The sequence below is a fragment of the Sus scrofa genome, chromosome 6, assembly GCF_000003025.6.
Source record: "Sus scrofa isolate TJ Tabasco breed Duroc chromosome 6, Sscrofa11.1, whole genome shotgun sequence".
In the NCBI taxonomy this organism is placed as follows: domain Eukaryota; kingdom Metazoa; phylum Chordata; class Mammalia; order Artiodactyla; family Suidae; genus Sus; species Sus scrofa.
Genome location: NC_010448.4, coordinates 61,307,816 through 61,326,013, shown reverse-complemented (window position 1 = coordinate 61,326,013; position 18,198 = coordinate 61,307,816). Strand labels below are relative to the sequence as shown.

At 41.2% G+C, this 18,198-nt stretch overlaps 1 protein-coding gene across 3 annotated transcripts in view; it reads right to left on the bottom strand.

Annotated features, from left to right (window-relative positions):
- Positions 1-18,130, bottom strand: part of LOC110261077 — a 181,334-nt gene extending 163,204 nt beyond the window's left edge. For 2 of the 3 annotated variants that reach the window (XR_002344836.1, XM_021095137.1), the window contains exon 1: positions 17,463-18,106. Coding sequence is in view for 1 of the 3 variants with exons in the window: in XM_021095137.1 (XP_020950796.1) it covers positions 17,463-17,469 (7 nt within the window). In the remaining 2 variants the exon portion in view is untranslated. Of the gene's footprint in view, positions 1-17,462 lie in introns of all 3 variants that reach the window. The other variant, XR_002344835.1, reaches the window with a different exon arrangement.

Genomic DNA, 18,198 nt, shown 5'->3' with positions numbered 1-18,198 from the left:
GTCCTCCCCCATCCCCCAGCCAGGTTAGGCTGACGTCAATGGTTCTGGCTTGTTCCCCTTCAAGAGCTCTTAGCTCTAGTACGCTATAGAGGCAGATTCAGTCTGTTACTATGGAAACTGCAGCTGGAGTGGGGAAGGGGAGGGAGCATAAAGAATGAGCAGAGACTGAAATTTTCACGCTCAGAAAGCAGACCATATGTGGAATCAAAATACAAGGCCAGCACACAAAAAATATTCTCAATAACCATTTTGGGGGTGATTGAATGAAAATGTGGCAACTCGGACACGCAACCTCCGATCTCTGAGCCTTTCTTCATTGCAAAGTAAAAAGAATAATCACCCTACTGCATAGGACGTTTCAATTAAGACAGTGTAAACATAATTCTTAACACAGGGCTAGGCACTTTACACATCAAATTTTCTCAAGCAAGGTCTTCAGTCCTGCTTTTGAATTGTTTGGAGGCACTTATTTATAAATCCCAGCTACCTTTGTCCCCCCTTCTGCAGTTCACCAAGAGGAATGAAGTCATCTTCCTTCCCCGCCTTAACTCGTTGCCTTCTCACTGGGGTGTCAGTACTGTCACAGGAAACAGTACCGGACACGCTAAAAAATTATTTGTTGTTTATCTGAAATTCAAATTTAAATGGACCACCCTGTACCTTTATTTGCCAAATCAGGCAACCCCACTTCTCACACTAGGCTATTTCGCGACAAATGAAAAGGTGGTTGTGTCAGCCCACTTTTGGTCAGCGGTTGGTTCACTTACCAGGAGCTCTTTGCTCGCGGCACAGCGGGCCCTTCGCAAGACTTTGGTCGGTCATTTTCGAGCTCGTCCCTGGGCACCCACCCTGGGCCTTCGGGGCCGTCCGGGCCCCGGGCGCACTTGGACTGGCAAGGGCCCGCCCTCCCAGGGGTTTCCTTCTAGTCAGGGAATCTTTTATCTTTTCCTCATATGCAATGGAATTCATCCACACGACGGCCTAACAGAATTCCAACTCTGACATTTATTTTGAAACGATTAACTCCTTGCCTAGATCATGGTACGAAAGTTCTGGGTCTGGAAACACCTCTCACCGCTCGGTAATAGACGGTGGGGCGAGGCCCGCAGACGCGCGGCCCGCGCCGCGGCCGGTTCCGGCTTCCGGTTGCTGGGTGAGCTCCCTGAGGGCAGGCTCGGCTCCTCTCCCCGACGGCTTCCCAGGAGCCCTTGCGCAGGGGCCCGCACGCGCGCCTGCGCACTAAGTACGTCCTCATTGCTCAAAAGTGCCTGTCCCAGGACCCCACCCAGGGAGCAGAGCTCGACCCTAAAACTCTAGTAAAGTAAGGTCATGGTGCTACTAACTACTCTCTATCGCGGGGCCAGGCGACCAGTCCACAGCTGTGGGAGAATAGCGGCCGCGCCGATGCTCCGGCCTGGGCACAGCCGGGCAGGCGCCTGCGCAGACGGCCTCGAGGCCCGCCGTCGTGGGCCGTGGCGGAAGGTGGGCCCTGGCGTTCGGGCCTGCGAGGTCGGCGGGCTAGGGGCCTGGGTTCTCTTGGGACGTGGACTTCCCTTCCCTTGCGGCGACTTTGCCGCGTTCCGCTCAGGCCTCGCGCTGGACTCCCACCGTCGGGACTCCGGCGTGCCCCGGTGACCGCACAGCGTCGGTTCTCTGCCCCTCTGCGCTGCGGGGCTGCCGCTCGGCTGGCCCAGCAAAGCTCTCCAGCCTCGCCGCCGGGTCTCTTAAAAAGCGAGACACCGTCCAGGAACAGCCGCCGAAGTCCCGGAGGCCTCCCTGCGCCTGCTCCACTCCAGGATTTTCTCTCACTTCGGCATTTCCAGTGATTCCAGTTGACTTGAGTAAGAAAAGCTCGGGAGACATTTGCTTGCACCAAGTCTAGGAACCGGTTGCCGGAATATCTAGCCTCTTGTCTTTTAAAGAGCTTTCTTGAAATGTAAATTACGTACACTAACGCTTACCCGTTGTAAGTGTACAACTCATTTTTTTAAGCACAGCTATGGGGTTGGGCAGCCCTCACCACAGTGCCTTTTTTATAACGTTTCCGTCACCCTTCCTTAATGCCCTCAAGCCCATTTGTAGTTGGTGGTGGCTACCTGCACCAAGCAAACACAAAGCTATTCTTTTTTTTTGGGGGGGGGGTTGTGCCCCATGGCATGTGGAAGTTCCTAGGCCAGGGATCAAACCTGTGCCAACAGTGACAAAACAGTGACAACGCTGGATCCTTAACTGCTAGGGCACCTGGGAACTCCTACTTTGTCTCTTCGGATTTCCTTTTTTGGGTGTTTCATGAAAACGGAATTGTAGAATATGTTGATATCTTGCAGCTGGCTGCATATATTTAGCATAATGCTTTTGAGGTTCATCCATGTTGTAGCATTTATCAGGAGTTACATGTCTTTTTTTTTTTTCTTCCATATTGCCTCTTTTGAGGAAAAAGAGTTGTGGTTCAGAACTCCTCTGCTGGGAGTTGAGATTAATTGTGAAGACTGCTGACAGTGACCCAGTCACTGTAGGAATGTCGCTGCTCCCATAACCCCCATGATAAGTTTGGCTTATTTTTGCCAATTTCTGTTTTCCCTGGTCAAGCATGTTTAATTAGTGTTTTCAGACTTACTACCATAGAATTGCAAGGAGTCTGTTAAAGATGTTGCCTTTACTTCCTGGCTTGGCTTTGGAACTAGGTCTTTTAACTTGTTAGTTGTGAATCTTTGAACAATTGTTTAACCTCTCTATGTCCCAGTGCAGGGAATAGTCGTTCCTATGTTAGCGGAATTACTGCACCAGGTCTTAGAATAGTGCTCTGGTACATAGTCCAGCTGAAAATGTTTGCTATCCTTATCTTGCAGGGATTCTTTTTGGTGAGAGAGAATGGTGCATCAAGATATGGATGTTATTGCAAGCTAGTGGGCTAGAGTATAAAATCTGTTCAGAAGCCTGTTTTTTGACTCAGATCAATTTGTGGCACATAATTTGCTCCCTGGGAGTTGACAGGAAGTTTATACCCTCCCACCAAGATTGTTTTAATTGTTTTGGTACTTAATTTTTTTTTTTTCAGAAAATTGTGCACTTCTTCAGTTTTTGCAGATTTAATGCTTTAAAATTAAATGGTGTGTGTTAAGAGTATAGTCTGGGATGGGAGAAGCAAGGGTTAGGGGCCTGAGTTCTTACTGATTTTGGCGCCTTGGGCAATGTGCTTAATTTCCTGAGGCCTCGATTTTATCCCCAGAATTGGCTAAGAGTGGCATCCTACCTGGTTGCCAACCTTCCCTGGTTGCTGGGAGGATTAAAGGAAATCTTTTATTTAGCACAGCACCTGGAAAGAGAAAGTTCTGTAACCGTCAGCTGTTGTTATTTTCATTGTGCAGTGTTCTTTCCAAATTAAAAGAGCATAAGGATTGTAAACCTCTGAACCAGTTAATTAAAAGGAACTGGGAAGCTCTCCACTGTTTTCTAGGCCTTGGAACACATTATGGAACAGAGAAATTTGTTCCTTGAAAGTTGGAAGTTTCCATTCCTATTCGAGTCATCAGTTAAAGCCATGCTTTTTCCTTCTTTCTTGGGGAGTGCTTTTTATAAACCCCCATTTCACTAAGAGCTTTAAATTTAATACTAAAGAATGGGGGGGCAGGATTTCCTGTTGTGGCTCAGTGGGTTAAGAACCCAGCATAGTGTCCATGAGGATGCAAATTTGATCTCTGGCCTCCCTCAGTGAGTTAAGTAAGAATCTGGCGTTGCCACAAGCTGAGGCTTAGGTCGCAGATGTGGCTCGGATCTGGCATTGCTGTGGCGTATGCCAGCAGCTGCAGCTCCAATCTGACCTTCAGCCCAGGAAGTTCCATATGCTGCAGGTGTGGTCATAAAAAGAAAAAAGAGTCCCTTTTTCCGGCTCCACCTATGGCATATGGAAGTTCCTGGCAGGGACTGAATCCTAACCACATCTGATCTGCATTCGACTTACAACACAGCTGTGGCAACTCCAGGTCCTTAACCCACTGTACCACAGTGGGAGCTCCCCACTTAACTACTTTTAAGTCAACTATTTTGTATGTGGACTGTGCAGAAATAGGAGGCCAGAGTGGGCCTGAAGGTTGTGGTCTGCTGACTCCCATGACAGAATATCATGACATAATGACTAGTGGTGTGATATGGAGTCAGAAAGACTTGGTTCTGATATACCTTAATTGGATGTATTTGGGCAAGTTACCCAGCACTCTGAGCCTCATGTTCTTCATTTTGCACATGGGTATTCTACTAACATACCCACCCACCCACCCACACACACACACACACATACACCCGCATATGAAAGGTCTTGTGCAATGTTGAGAGTCTAGAGAATCACATATCAGGTATCTCACATTCTTTTCTGACAATCAGTCTAATAGAATAAATGCTAGAGGTTGGAGCTAGATAACCTGGGTTTGAATCCTGGCTGGTTATTAGCCATGTGACTTTAGGCTGGTCACCCAGCCTCTCTATGCTTCCCTTTCCTCATCCCTAAAATAGGGATTATAATAGACTTCAAACAGTTGTCTTGAAGATTAAGTAAAGTAACACTTTATAAAGTGCTTAGAAAAACTTCTGGCACATATACATTCTCAATAATAGCTGTTATTTCACAAAACATATATTTGGGGTTAAAAACTCCTGTACTGCTGTTAAAATGAAAGACATATCTCTTTTCCCTGAAGTGGTACAATTGATAAAGCATAGGATTTGTTCCTTGGAAGTAAGAAGAAAGTTGCTGGTAAATGACAAGGGCTTAGAGCACTTTTGGAAGGAAGCACTCCTTTGACATTTGCCAAGTTTTTACTATCTGCCTTCCTTTCAAGAATGATCCATTTCATTATGGCTGTCAAATTTAACAGCCTAGAAATGTACCCAGTGGTGCTTGAGAGCTCAGGTGTCTGGCAGACTTGGGTTTGATTCTGGATTCTACTATCTACTAGCGTGTAACCTGGAACAAGACAGTAACCTCCTACAGCTTGCTTCTGATCTGTGAAACTTGGATAATAATAGTATCTACCTCATAAGAGTTGTTACAAAGGTTAAACACACTAATGCATGTAAAGTGCTTGGTGCCAGGCCTTGCCCATTATAAAAGTTGGATAAGTGACAGCTCTGACTTTTATTGTCCTCCAGGCACTCTTAAAGACCCATTTGAAATGGAAAACCATGTGCTAGATTTTTAAGTGGGCAGCCTTCTCTCTTACTTACTCTAGCTTTGTAATGCTTAATAATATTATAGGATTTTTTTGTTGTTGTTCTTAGGATACTGCTCTTGTGAACTTATTACCCATCAGTTTATGTTTTCTCAAAAAAAGGGGGGTATTTCTCAAAGATTTTCACTGTATTTGCATATGAATTTATTGGGAAGTAGGAAGCACTGTAGACAGAAAGACCTAGGTTTGAATCTTGGTTTCCTCAACCAATTAGATCATGACCTTGAATAAATGACATCTTTTTTAAGCTTTTCTGATTTTTCACTTATCCAACAAGTATATTAGTTCCAGTTTCAATAAGATTATTGGGAGAATTCACCTAGATACATATTTTTTTTGTCTTTTTGCTATTTATTGGGCCGCTCCCGTGGCATATGGAGGTTCCCAGGCTAGGGGTCAAATCGGAGCTGTAGCCACCGGCCTACGCCAGAACCACAGCAATGCAGGATCCGAGCTGTGTCTGCAACCTACACCACAGCTCACGGCAATGCCGGATCGTTAACCCACTGAGCAAGGGCAGGGACCGAACCCGCAACCTCATGGTTCCTAGTTGGATTCGTTAACCACTGCGCCACGACGGGAACTCCCTAGATACATATTTTTTAATAACAGCTTTATCTAGATGTAATTCACATCCCATACAGTCCACCCGCTTGAAGTGTACAGTTCAGTGGTGTATAATATATTCACAGATTTGTGCAGTCATCAACACAATCAACTTTAGAACTTTTCATTACCCTAAGAAGAAATCCTCACTCTCCATTCTCCTCTCTCCCAGCCCTAAGCAGCTGTTAATCTGCCTAGTCTGGACATTTTGTACAAATGAAATCATACAGTATGTGGGTTTTAATGATTTGTTCCTTTCACTTAGCCTAACGTTTTCAAGGTTCATCCATGCTGTAGCCTGTATCGTTACTTCATTCTTTTTTATTGCCAAATATTCTGTTGTACAGATATACCACATTTTATTCACCCATTCATCAAACAATGGGTCCATCAGATGATGGGCATTTGGGTTTCCACTTTTTGGCTATTATGTAATGCTGCTGTGAACATTCATGAACAAGTTTTTATGTGGACATATGTTTTCATTTCACCCAGCTATGGAATTTCTGGGTCTTGTGTTAGCTGTTTATTTATTTATTTATTTTTGTCTTTTTGGCATTTCTTGGGCCGCTCTCGCGGCATATGGAGGTTCCCAGGCTAGGGGTCTAATCGGAGCTGTAGCCACCAGCCTATGCCAAAGGCACAGCAACTCGGGATCCGAGCCACGTCTGCAACCTGCACCACAGCTCACGGCAACGCCGGATCCCCAACCCACTGAGCAAGGCCAGGGATTGAACCTGCAACCTCATGGTTCCTCGTCGGTTTCATTAACCACTGCGCCACGACGGGAACTCCTGTGTTAGCTGTTTAACCTTTCAAGGAACTGCCAGGCTATTTTCTAAACAGCACTCAGATCATTTTTTAAAGGACTTAACCCAATGCCTGACATAGAGCAAACACCTCATACAAGATAGCTATATCATTCTAAGAAATATGTTCTTGAAGGCCACTCTTCTAATTTAGTTGAATGTACTGGCAAGGCTTCTGTCTTTTTTAATGCTCTGAACAATCTGTGCAGACTAAGAATAATTTGTTCCTTGGGCATGTGAAGGACACTTCCAGTCACACTGAGATTTCAAGTAATTTTTGTTTCCCTAGAAAGTGATGCATTTCTTTAAGGTTTGCTCATTTGTTAGCATAAAATTTTATAGCATAGTGGCTGAAGAGTGTGACTCTGGAGTTTTTTGCTAGGTATGCAAGTTTGAGTGAGATTCCATGACCTTCAGTTAGAGGTCACCTATCTCAGAAGTATTTTCTAAGGAGGAGCTATGAATGCATAGAATGATTGATGCTGTGTCTCACACACACAGGAAGTGCTCAATAAATATTAGTTTTTAATCTCATGGAGCTTGTGGGGTCAAGAATCCCTGTACTAGGCAATTAAAATGTACTAGAGAGTCTTAACTCATAGGAATTCTTTGTAAGAAGATTTTTCTTAAATTTTTCCCCCTATTCCTTTGGTAGTCAGTTTTGGTAATTTTTATTTTCCTTGACAGTGTTCCTTTTCATTAAAATCTTCATATGCACTAGTCTAAAACCTTAGTTACTATTAGCATGTTTGCTTTAACTTTTAATAGGTAATTTATGTGGCTCAAAATTAAAAAAAAAAAAAAGATAGTGAACTTTTTTTTCCCACATTGCTTCTCCCAGCCACCAGTTTCCCTCCCTATAGATAACCAATGTCACTAGTTTTGTGAATAATCTTCCCAAAGGTATTTCATGCATATTGAAGCAAATATGTAACTATGTGTATGTCTGCCTTTTTCTTTAACAAATGAAGCCTGCCGTGTTCAGGGTTAAACCCTGGCTTTCATTTAACAATGTGTCTTGAGATCATCCCATAAGATATTTCTCATTCTTTTTTATGGCTATGGAATTTTTTATTATATGTAATATGTAGAATTTGTAAAATCTGTATCTCTTTAGCTGTTTTTCTGCCTCCTGATTCATGTTTTACTTTTATCTCAAAGATTGTCTTTTTCCCCTTCTCTTTAGATTTATCTTTGGTGGGCCTCTGGCAAAACCAACTTGATAAGAATGCATGCTCTCTCCTGGCCTGATGGTCTGCATCATGGAAGCCAGATCACCTCTCCATAGCATTCTCGTCACGTGCTGAGGTGTTGACACGTGAGTATGTGTGGAAATCACGCCATTGTTCGGAAGACTTGAGTGAAATGTGGATGCTGGCTCATCACTCCTGGTGGATTTCCTATTGCAAGCTAGAGGTTGTGCCGTCAGGGATCGTCAGTCCTTACACGGCCTACAGGGCCTTGGAAGGTCTGATTGCTCTCCCTCTCCTTTGTCTTAATGCCAGTCTGTATTCTAGCTGCATGTTCTCCGTACTCCTCTCTGCCCCCTTTGGTGTGTACTGTTAATTAGGCACGGAGTGTCCTTCCTTCCTTGGCACCTGGTCTAAGACTCTCATTATGTGTGTTTACACACAGTGTATCTTCATCACGTGAGTGCTTGGCTCTCACTCATACTATTTGTGTGGCTATTGGGAATTGTTTGGTGTCACCCATGGACCATATACTCCATGAAGGCAGAGACTGCCCCTCCTTTATCACTGGATCCCTAGTGTCTGGATGTATCTGAAAATGCCTGTTTATTGGATGGTTGAATAAACGAGTGTCTACCAGGTTGCCAGTTCAGGATTAGAGCTTTCTTTTTTTTTTTTTTTTTTTGTCTTTTTGCTATTTCTTGGGCTGCTCCCGCAGCATATGGAGGTTCCCAGGCTAGGGGTCGAATCGGAGCTGTAGCCACCGGCCTACGCCAGAGCCACAGTAACTCGGGATCCGAGCCGCGTCTGCAACCTACACCACAGCTCACAGCAACGCCAGATCGTTAACCCACTGAGCAAGGGCAGGGACCGAACCCGCAACCTCATGGTTCCTAGTCGGATTCGTTAACCACTGCGCCACGACAGGAACTCCAGGATTAGAGCTTTCTGACTGGTAAACCAATTTGATAAAAAAGTATGTGAATAACCCCGTGTTTTTAAAATACGTATTTTGATTAGCACATGTAATTTGGCTTCTGAGTGCTTTTGCTTCCTATGAGAGAAGGTGCCCGGTGCCCTCTTGGACAGGGGTTTCTGGGCAGAACATTGGGTAGGTGGTATATGGGAACCTGGTGGTTCCGAACCTTAACACCATCTACCAGACTTGACATAGTATATATATTTTTTTAATTTTATGTATAATTAGCTGTTTTTTAAATCTTTGAATTTAGAAACATTTTTTGTGAAAGATCTAGTTGCCTTTAATATGAAGGTTTGGTTTTCTGTTGTGAAATTCTTTGAGAAAGTTAAAAAGTAATTTTCTTTAAGTTTACCCTTAAAGAAAATTACCTAGATTTGCATTACTGAGCAACTGTATACAAATGTGCATACTAAAATAATTACCTATCCAGCAATGGATATATATGCAAGAGTGCTAAATACTGAGTAACTGATTTATTTATTTTGTAAAGTAATATTTAACTTGACTATTCATGCAACAAATGAGCTCTGCGTGGAAAACTTCCAGCATCAGACTAGCAGAACTCTCCAGAATACCTACTCAACAGCTCTCCTTGCTTGAGTATAAGAAGCATTTCAAATGTAACACATCCAAAAGAGAGCTCTTGATGTTCTGCTTTTCTCCTGCCCAAACCGGTGACTCAAAGACTCACTAAATAACACTTCCATCTACTGCTCAAACCAGAAATGTAGGAATCATTTGTGATGCTTTCTTCCTTTGCCATACACAAATTATCAGCCAGGTGTTGCTGTTTTGTGTCCAAAATACCTCTTGTATTTGTTCATTTCCCCCTACCCCACTGCCACCATGCTAGTTCAGAGCACTGTCATCCTGTCTTAGATGGCTGCCTCCTAGCTGGTCTTCCTTCTTCCTCTCTTAGCTTTCTCTAGTCCCCCAGTTCTGGACACAGCAGCAATGAGCCACCTGTCAGTGGATTATGTCAGACCTTATTTAAAAGTCTTTAATGGATCTTTATCACATTTAGGAGCAAATTCAAGATCTTTATACTGGCCTATAGCGGGCCTAGAGAACTGGGTCTGCATACCTATAAAACCTCATTTTATGCCCCTCTACCCCAGTTCTTGCCATCCTCCAGCACTTCTGGCGTCTCATGTACTTTTTTCCTTTATTGTCTTGTATCTTGCTATTTTGTCTGTCTAGAATGTTCTTCCCCTTTGCCCAGGGCTGGCCTTTTCTCACAATTTAGTTTTAGCTTGTCTTCCTCAGAGAAGCTTTTCTTGACTGCTCTCTTTAACCACACACAAAAAAACACCAGCACCCTCCCCCCAGCCCCTCCATTTCAGCATCCTGGTTTTTCCTTCAAAGCCCTCACGGCAGCTTTTAATGGTTTACTTTGTCTACTTAATATATGTACCTTCTCAGCTAGACTGAAGCTCTCAAAGACGTATTTATCAAATAAGTTAATTAGGCCAGGGGCCATTTCAGTTTTATTTGTAATGAATCATGAACCTGGCCTAGCAGTGGGCCTTATATATTTTCAAATATTTGTTGAAAGAATGGATGAATAAACATTTATTGAGGGACTTAAATGTATTATTCTCTGTGCTACTGCATGGGATCGTAACACTCAGCTAGACCAGTCTATTACAGGCTTATCGTAGCCCAGAGCTTTTTAAACTTTTTGGTCTTGACCCTCACTTACCCTCTTGAAAATGACTGAGGATGCCAAAGAACTTTTGTTTATGGGGATTATACCTATCAACATATATAGTTTTAGAAATTATGAAAAAAAATTTAAATGTATAGTAATTAATTTAAAAATAGGTTATAAGTCGATTACATTGTTAATATAAGCAATGTTGTTTTAATTAAAGAATAACTTAATTCTCCAAAACAAAAGAATACTGAGAAGAGTGGCATTGTTTTACATCTTTGCAAATCTCTCTAACATCTGGCTTAAATGAAAATAGCTAGATTCTCAACTGCTTCAGCATTCAACCTGTCGTGACACCACATGTCACAGAGCCTCAGGAAAACTCCACTGTACACAAGGAAAGAAGTGAGAACCACTGCTATAGATAATTTAGAAGATAATATTTTGTATTGAGATGAGGCTGTGCGTTTTTGCATTTACACTTCAAACAAACCTCTTTTTAGTATAAACTCGCAGTGCTCTAGATCTGTATGACATCTGTATGGATCATAAACTGAGCAGAAAAACAAGGATTTGTGGGGTCGAAGACATAAACTTGCTGGATTTGTGATCATTAAATATGCAGAGGTAGTTAACAGCTTGACTGCTGTGGAGTAAAGAGGTCCAGAAGCAGCCCACGTGTATTGTGGTCCCAGGCTCATGATGTCAAACAGGGGCCAAGGTGGGATCCTCCTGACATGAGACAAGACTGAAAAAACCGGTAATGCTTACTCAGGGCTCCAGCTTATATTGTGAGCAATGGCATGTGGTAAAATCATGACCATGGAGAGTGAACCCACCCAAGCTTAACTTTTGCTCAGCGACTAATGTACCCCTTTATCACTAGGCACAGACCCCCAGTTAATGATATAAGACTGGTCTTGGACTAAGTTTCTTAGGAGCAAGGTAGAGACAACCAAAAATAAATGAATAAATAAAAAAGCTAGATATCAAGGGAAGAAACAGTTGGGGCAGAGTGGAAGAGGTATCCCGCAGGAGAAATGCTTAGAAACTACAATTGCAAAGCACTGAGTTAAACATAGGAAAACTTACAATAAGCAAGACAACAAAATCAACAATCAGGATATACATTCATTCCAGACAAAATGCAACTCTTTCAGTTTTAGCGTGATTTTAAGATTCTTGAGAGATCAAGGCTAGTATTCATAAGATGTTCTCCATTTGAGAAAGGTGGATATTAAAAAGTACCAATTAAAAATCTTAGACATGAACAAAAAATTAGCCATTGTAAAACACATCAAGGGAAACACTATTGGATGCAGTTAAAAAGATGAATTACTCAGAAAGCAACCCAAAAAAGGATATGAAAAATAAGAAAAATGGAGGATAGATTTAGAAGGGTCAACATACTGTAACAGGTTGAGAAGAGGAGAGCAGAGTTGGAATGATAAAAAAGCTATATTGGCCAAGATGCACTGGCCAGACATTCCCCAGAATCGAAGAAAGCCCTTCATCAGTCACACAGTCCTGAGCAGAATAAACAAAAAATAGATCCATTCATAACACCTACTGAAAAGATAGAAGGGGAAAAAACCAAAGTTATTAGGAACACTTAGATGATATATGACTTTCTCATTAGCAATGTTAGATATTGAAGACAATGGAATAATATCTCCAAAATAAGGAGAGAAGTATCACCTTAGAATTCCATACCTAGGTAAGCTGTCATTCAAAAATATCCTCTAAAGCCATTTTTAGAAAAACACATAGATAGACTACCGTATGCACTACAAGGCTTATTTAAGTATTTATTACAATGAGAGGGGAAAAAAAGGAACCTAGAGGAAAGGAGTAAAATTCAAGAAATGAGAATGAGTGAATAAATTCTCAAAATGTCAGTAAATATAATTAATCACTCACTGTAAAAAATAGTTTTTGGTTTGTTTAAAAAAGGTATAGCTAAAATTCTAGACAATAACCAGGAAAGTGGGAATAGGAAATTCAGCGAATTGCTAAGGTGTGCCAGGATTTTATTATTTTATACTCTGTTAAAAAAAGTATGTATTTGTATATAAATTAGGAATTTAAAGATAGACAATAAAGTAACAAATATAACTGAAAGCTCTCAAATCAGCAAAGGGAGAAAAAAAAGAGAAGTAAAGAAAACTCGATCAGTTCAGAAGGCAAGCAACGAAAAAATAAGCAAAGGAAAAGGTACCTTTGACAAGCAAATATATCAGAACTTTAAAATGTGAACAGATTAACTCCCCTATTCAAACAGACTACTAGATTAATTTCTTTAATATCTGATGAGGAAATCATGAACTCGGTACCCAAAAACATGGCCTTGAAATACATAAACCAAAAGCTAAAAGAATTACTAGGAGCAATGGGTAAAACCATAGGCATAATGGGAGATTTTATTATAATCATTTAGAACTGATATATCAAGCAGACCAAATTAGTAAGAATATTGAAAATGTAAACACAAAATACGTTTGATCCTATGAACATAAACAGAAATTCATACCTGATAGAGAATGCTCATTCTTTTCCCAACGTTGAATAATTAAACATTGATTGCATCCTAAGATCACAAAGGAAGTTGAATATTAAATATTAACATATAGGCCATATCATTTGGCTGTAATGCAGTTAAATTAGAAATCTGTAATCAAAAGGTTTTTAAAGAACTTAGAAACCTACACACATTCCTTAATGCAACTAAGAGGAAATCTAATTGAAACAATGGACTATAGTACTGAGCAGCAATGAAATAAATATATGTCATGTAGTTCAAGAGGTACTTGAGGGGAATGTTATAGCTTAAATGCACCTGTTAAAAATTAAGAAAGATTAAAAGAAATGAGTTATATACGCAACTCAAGATGCTGGGGAAAGAAATCCAAATAAGTGCAAGGAAGGAAATATTAAATAAAGAACAGAAATTAAATAGAAAAGAATGAATATGGACAAAAGACAAAAAGCACTTTAAAAAGACAAAATTGTCAAATCTTTAGTAGTAAACTGATGATGAAAACAATTGATTAAATGATATTAGTAATAGAAAAGAGGATGTAATTACCAATGAAGACAAGATTAAAAATCAGAAGAATACTGTGAATAATTAATTATATGCTAATAAATTTAAGTGAAGAGGACAGTTTTCTTGGAAAATAGGACCAAAATTGACTCAAGACAAAGCAGAAGTAAGTACAAAACTAAGGAAACTAAGTCCAAAATATTCCATGCAAAAAGACTTCAGATTTAAACAATTTCATAGTGAGTTATATTAAACTTTCAAAAATCAGAGAATCTCTTGTTTTTTATGAACCATTGTAGAGAAAATGAGCAGCAAGATAACAATCCAAATCATTTTATAAGGCTAGTATAACCTTGATACTGAAATGAAACATGTATAATAAGGCAAGAACTCAGAAGCAAAAAACAAAACATAGCCCAGTAGGTATCCTGCCACACATGTAAATTAAACCCTCATAATCATGACCAAGCAGGGATTAGGAATGCAGCATGTTTCAACATCAGAAAATTTGCTTTAGTTCTCCACATTAACAGCTTAGATAAAGTATAATCTATCTAATAGATACAGAAAAGTCATTATATAAAGAACTTTTTCATGATAAAATTTTTAGAAAACTAGAACCTGAGAGAATTTCCTTAACCACAATAAAGGGGCGCTACAAAAAAGCCTGTTGTGAACATTTTTAGTTGACGGTGAAAGATCAGTATCGCCTTTCAAGTCTAGAACAAGACTTATTTCATATCATCCCAGAGGTCCCAGAGAATGCATTATGATAATGAAATGAGATGTAATTGTTAATCAAAATAATTATTAAAAAAGAACTGTCATTAATAAAGATGTTAACATTAAAAAATATGCAGGAAAATCTATAGGGAAACTATTAGAACTAACAAGGAGAGGTCAGCAGATTTCACCGGATAAACATATAAAAAGCAATAGCCCATTATTCTCAAAAACTCATAACTCAAGACAAATCTCGATCAAATATTAGAAAATCAAATTGAGAGACCTTCTACAAAATAACTAACTAGTACTCTTCAAAACTTCTAAAGTCATAAAAAGCAAGAAAATACTGAGAATTAGTCACAGCCTGGAACTGTTTAAGGAGACATAACATCTAAATGTAATGTGATGTTCTGGATGGGATCCTGGGACAGATGGAAGACGTTTATGGAAAGTGTGCAGATTAATTAGTAATTTTGTACAATGTAATTTTTTTGTTTTGACAGTGTACCAAAGTTAGGTAAGATGTTTAAGATGTTAATACCAGGGGAAACTGGGTAAGGAATGTTTACACTAAATGTGTAACTTTTCTATAAATATGAAGTTTTTCTTTAAAAGCTCTGCCACTCTTATAACCCCCCAAATAACTAATTAGATAAGTTATAGGAAAAAAGACCTCCTAAAGTCAAATAGGACCTTTATGGTAGAAAAATTACAGTATTACTATTGATGGCCAAGGAAGACATGAATACATGGGTAGCACCGACTGTAGGCAGAGATAGGTGTTTTCAGTTTTCTTTAAATTTCTCTATGGATTTAGTAAAATGCCAGTCGAGGGCCAAGAATAGCCAAAAACACCTTTGGAAAACAAGATAGGGCAATTGTCCTTCAACTATCAAGATTGTAAAGCCGTAGTAATTAATATGATGTGTTAATGCATACAGCTAAAACAAATGGGCCAGTAGGACTGACTAGAGAGTTTAGGAACAGGTCCACTTCTATTCGGAAACATGATATATATCAGGAGAAAAGTTAGATCCCTACCACAGAACATATATAAAAGTAAACAAAAACACTCAAACTTGAGGCTATTATAATATCTTTATGACTTTAGCGTGGGGAGGGATTTCTTAAGATAAAAATGCAGAAATCTGAAGGAAAAGGTTATTAAATTTTACAGCACAAATATTTAATATTCTTCCATGACAAAAGATATTGATGCCTTTTCTTTTAACCTTGTTCAGGATAGGGATTTTAGACTTATATTAAAGCGTAATTGGGACAAGGAATAGGAGGTAATTCAAGCCGAAACATGATGTCTTATTTGCAGTTAAAGAGGATCACCCTGGATGCTGTCTAGAGAATATTTTGAAGGAAGGGTTTGGAGTAAAAGCAGGTAGTAGTGAATAGGCTAATATCTAGGGGAAATGACAGTAATTTGGATTATAATGCAGAGGAAAAATATTGGGACAGATTTGGGATGTGTCTTTGACGTAGAATCAGCAGGTCTTGCTGACAAATTGGATGTTGCTGGTAAGGGAAAAGGGAATTAAGAACAGTTGTGAGATTTCTGGCCACCACAACTAGTGCCATTTATAAAAATGGGTGAAAGGGAAATTACTATTTGCCTTAAGTGTTTTGAGTTGCCTATTAGACATCCTGGTAGAGCAGTCGGCTGTTAAGCAGACAGTTGGATATAGGAGATTGGGCTTCTGTGGAGAGCTCTGTGGCAGAGGATTTAAATTTGGGAGCTGTTGGCATGCAGGTGGTATTTAAACCATGCGATTAGGTGAGAATGTTGGGAGTGAATGTTGATGGCGTCTAGTGACGGGGGTCTGAGCATTGAGAAGTTAAGCAGAGCAGAAACCAGCTAAGGGGACCGAGAAGATACCACTGACATGAGGAGAAAACCAGGGCAGTGTAGTGTCACTGAAAATTAGACAGCATGGGCTTTTGTTATCATTGTTTTAACGAGGATGTTGAATATTACAGAAAGATCAAGTGAGACCAAGAGCGAGTTTTCTAGCCACATAGGGCACTGCTGAAATTGCCAATTTCAGGGCTGCGGAAAAGACAGAAGCCATGTGGCATGGCAGCAGGAAAGAGTGTGCAGCAAGTCTGAGTCAGTGACAGAGACCATTCAATCAAGAAGGGTTTCCTGGGTGCAGGAAGGAAGTGCAGAGCAAAGGGGTAGCAGCTGGAGGAGCTCGAAGAGCATGTGCTGTCTGATGGGAATGAATGACCCTGGGATCCAGGGAAAAATTCGTATGGCAGGTAGAGGCTTTTGAAAAGGAGAGGGAGGATGAGGTCCATAGAATGTGTTAAAATCACCTCCTAAACCGTAACTGGACTTTAGGATCACCTGGGGAGCTCCAAAACCAACACATCTGTGGGATGCTGGGCACCTACATTGTTTAACAGCTCCCCAGGTGATCCGATCGATTGTGTGGCCAGATTTGAAAACTTGCCACCTAAGGGTAGGACCACATTTGCTTTCAGTGGGGTCTCTAGAATTCCTATAGATGCTGCTGGGGAATGTGTTTCAAAGATGCACAGCAAACAATGTTTTCTTTCAGATTTTATGTTTACGTTGCACTGTTGGGTGAGAAGAGACTGCTGTAGACTTGGGGAGTTTAAAACATCCCCCACCCCAAGCCGGTAGCTTATAAATGTAGTAAGCAACCACTGATTTATAAATATTTATACTTGCTAAGTATAAATAAAGAACTTAATTTGGGGTATAATATTCTTTGTGCTCCTAGGTAAGCTGCTTTCTGTAATTCACTCTATCTTATGAATCTTTTCCTTTAAAATTAAGATCTTACATTTTTATTGGCCACATAAAATTGCAGTGTATGGCTTTACCAGAATACAATTTAATTCTTCAGCTGAGTACATTTTTCTAGTAAAAAAGGATGCTCCATGATGATGCCCGCATATAATCTTTTGTACGTCTCTGCTTATTTCCTTTGCTTCCATTCCTTGAGAGCGGAATGGTTGGATCAAAGCACTCCTCAGTGAGATTTCTGTAATTTATTGATTTTTCTACTGGGAAATAAATACATATTTCTAGCAAGGAGAGTCAGACAGTATGGACTGGAGAAGGGAAAACCTCTTCCTTCCTGCATCCCTTTTCCCTAAAGGTGACCGCTTCACAATTTCTTGTGTGTCTTCCCAGAGGTTTTACCTGCATACGTGTTCATCTTAAACAAACAAACGAAGACACTTACCGGTCATCTCCACAACTTCGCCTACTCTGTCGCGCCTTTGGTCCGTCGTTCCCGCGGCTCCCGGGTCTCCTCCCGCGCCGCAGCCCCGCTCTCCGCAGCGCGGCCGAGGTCGAGGTCCGTGCGGACCGCGGTGGGAGCCGGCGCGGCCCTGCCTGAGCAGAGAGCCCCTGAACCGCGCGCGTCCGGACTCTCGGTTTTCCGTGGGTTTCTTTGCGAGTCGGGTCGCAATTTTTGCCCCGTAGGTCTGTCAGCCATTTGTATTTCCCGTGAATTGCGCGTTTGGGGGCTTGGTTTGGTCTTTACCTCGTCGCTTTTCGAGGGCTCTCCGTTTACTAGGAGGCTAGTCTCGGGTCTTTCGTGTGTCTCAGGAAAGTCTGGTCTCCCACTTTCTCGTTTGTCTACAGACTTCAACATACATGTTTGTGCCCGCTGATTTTCGGTTTTTTACACAAATTGTATGGGTGTTTTTTTCTTTTTCTTCAGAGATTTTGCACTTGGGAGTCGTTACAGGGCCTTTCTCCACATCACCCCCTTCTTTGTTTGGGGGTCGCACACCGCCCCCCCCCCTTTTCCAGACCCTTCCTCAGGGCCCCTCGCGTTGGCTCAGTTGACGTCAACCTCCTGCCTTCGCGCCAAGCTGTCGCCACGGCAACCACATTGTGATTGGCAGGGCTTGGGGGTGTGGCGAGGGGGGCCCCCGGGCTCACAGCACGGCTACTGATTGGCCCACGCCGTG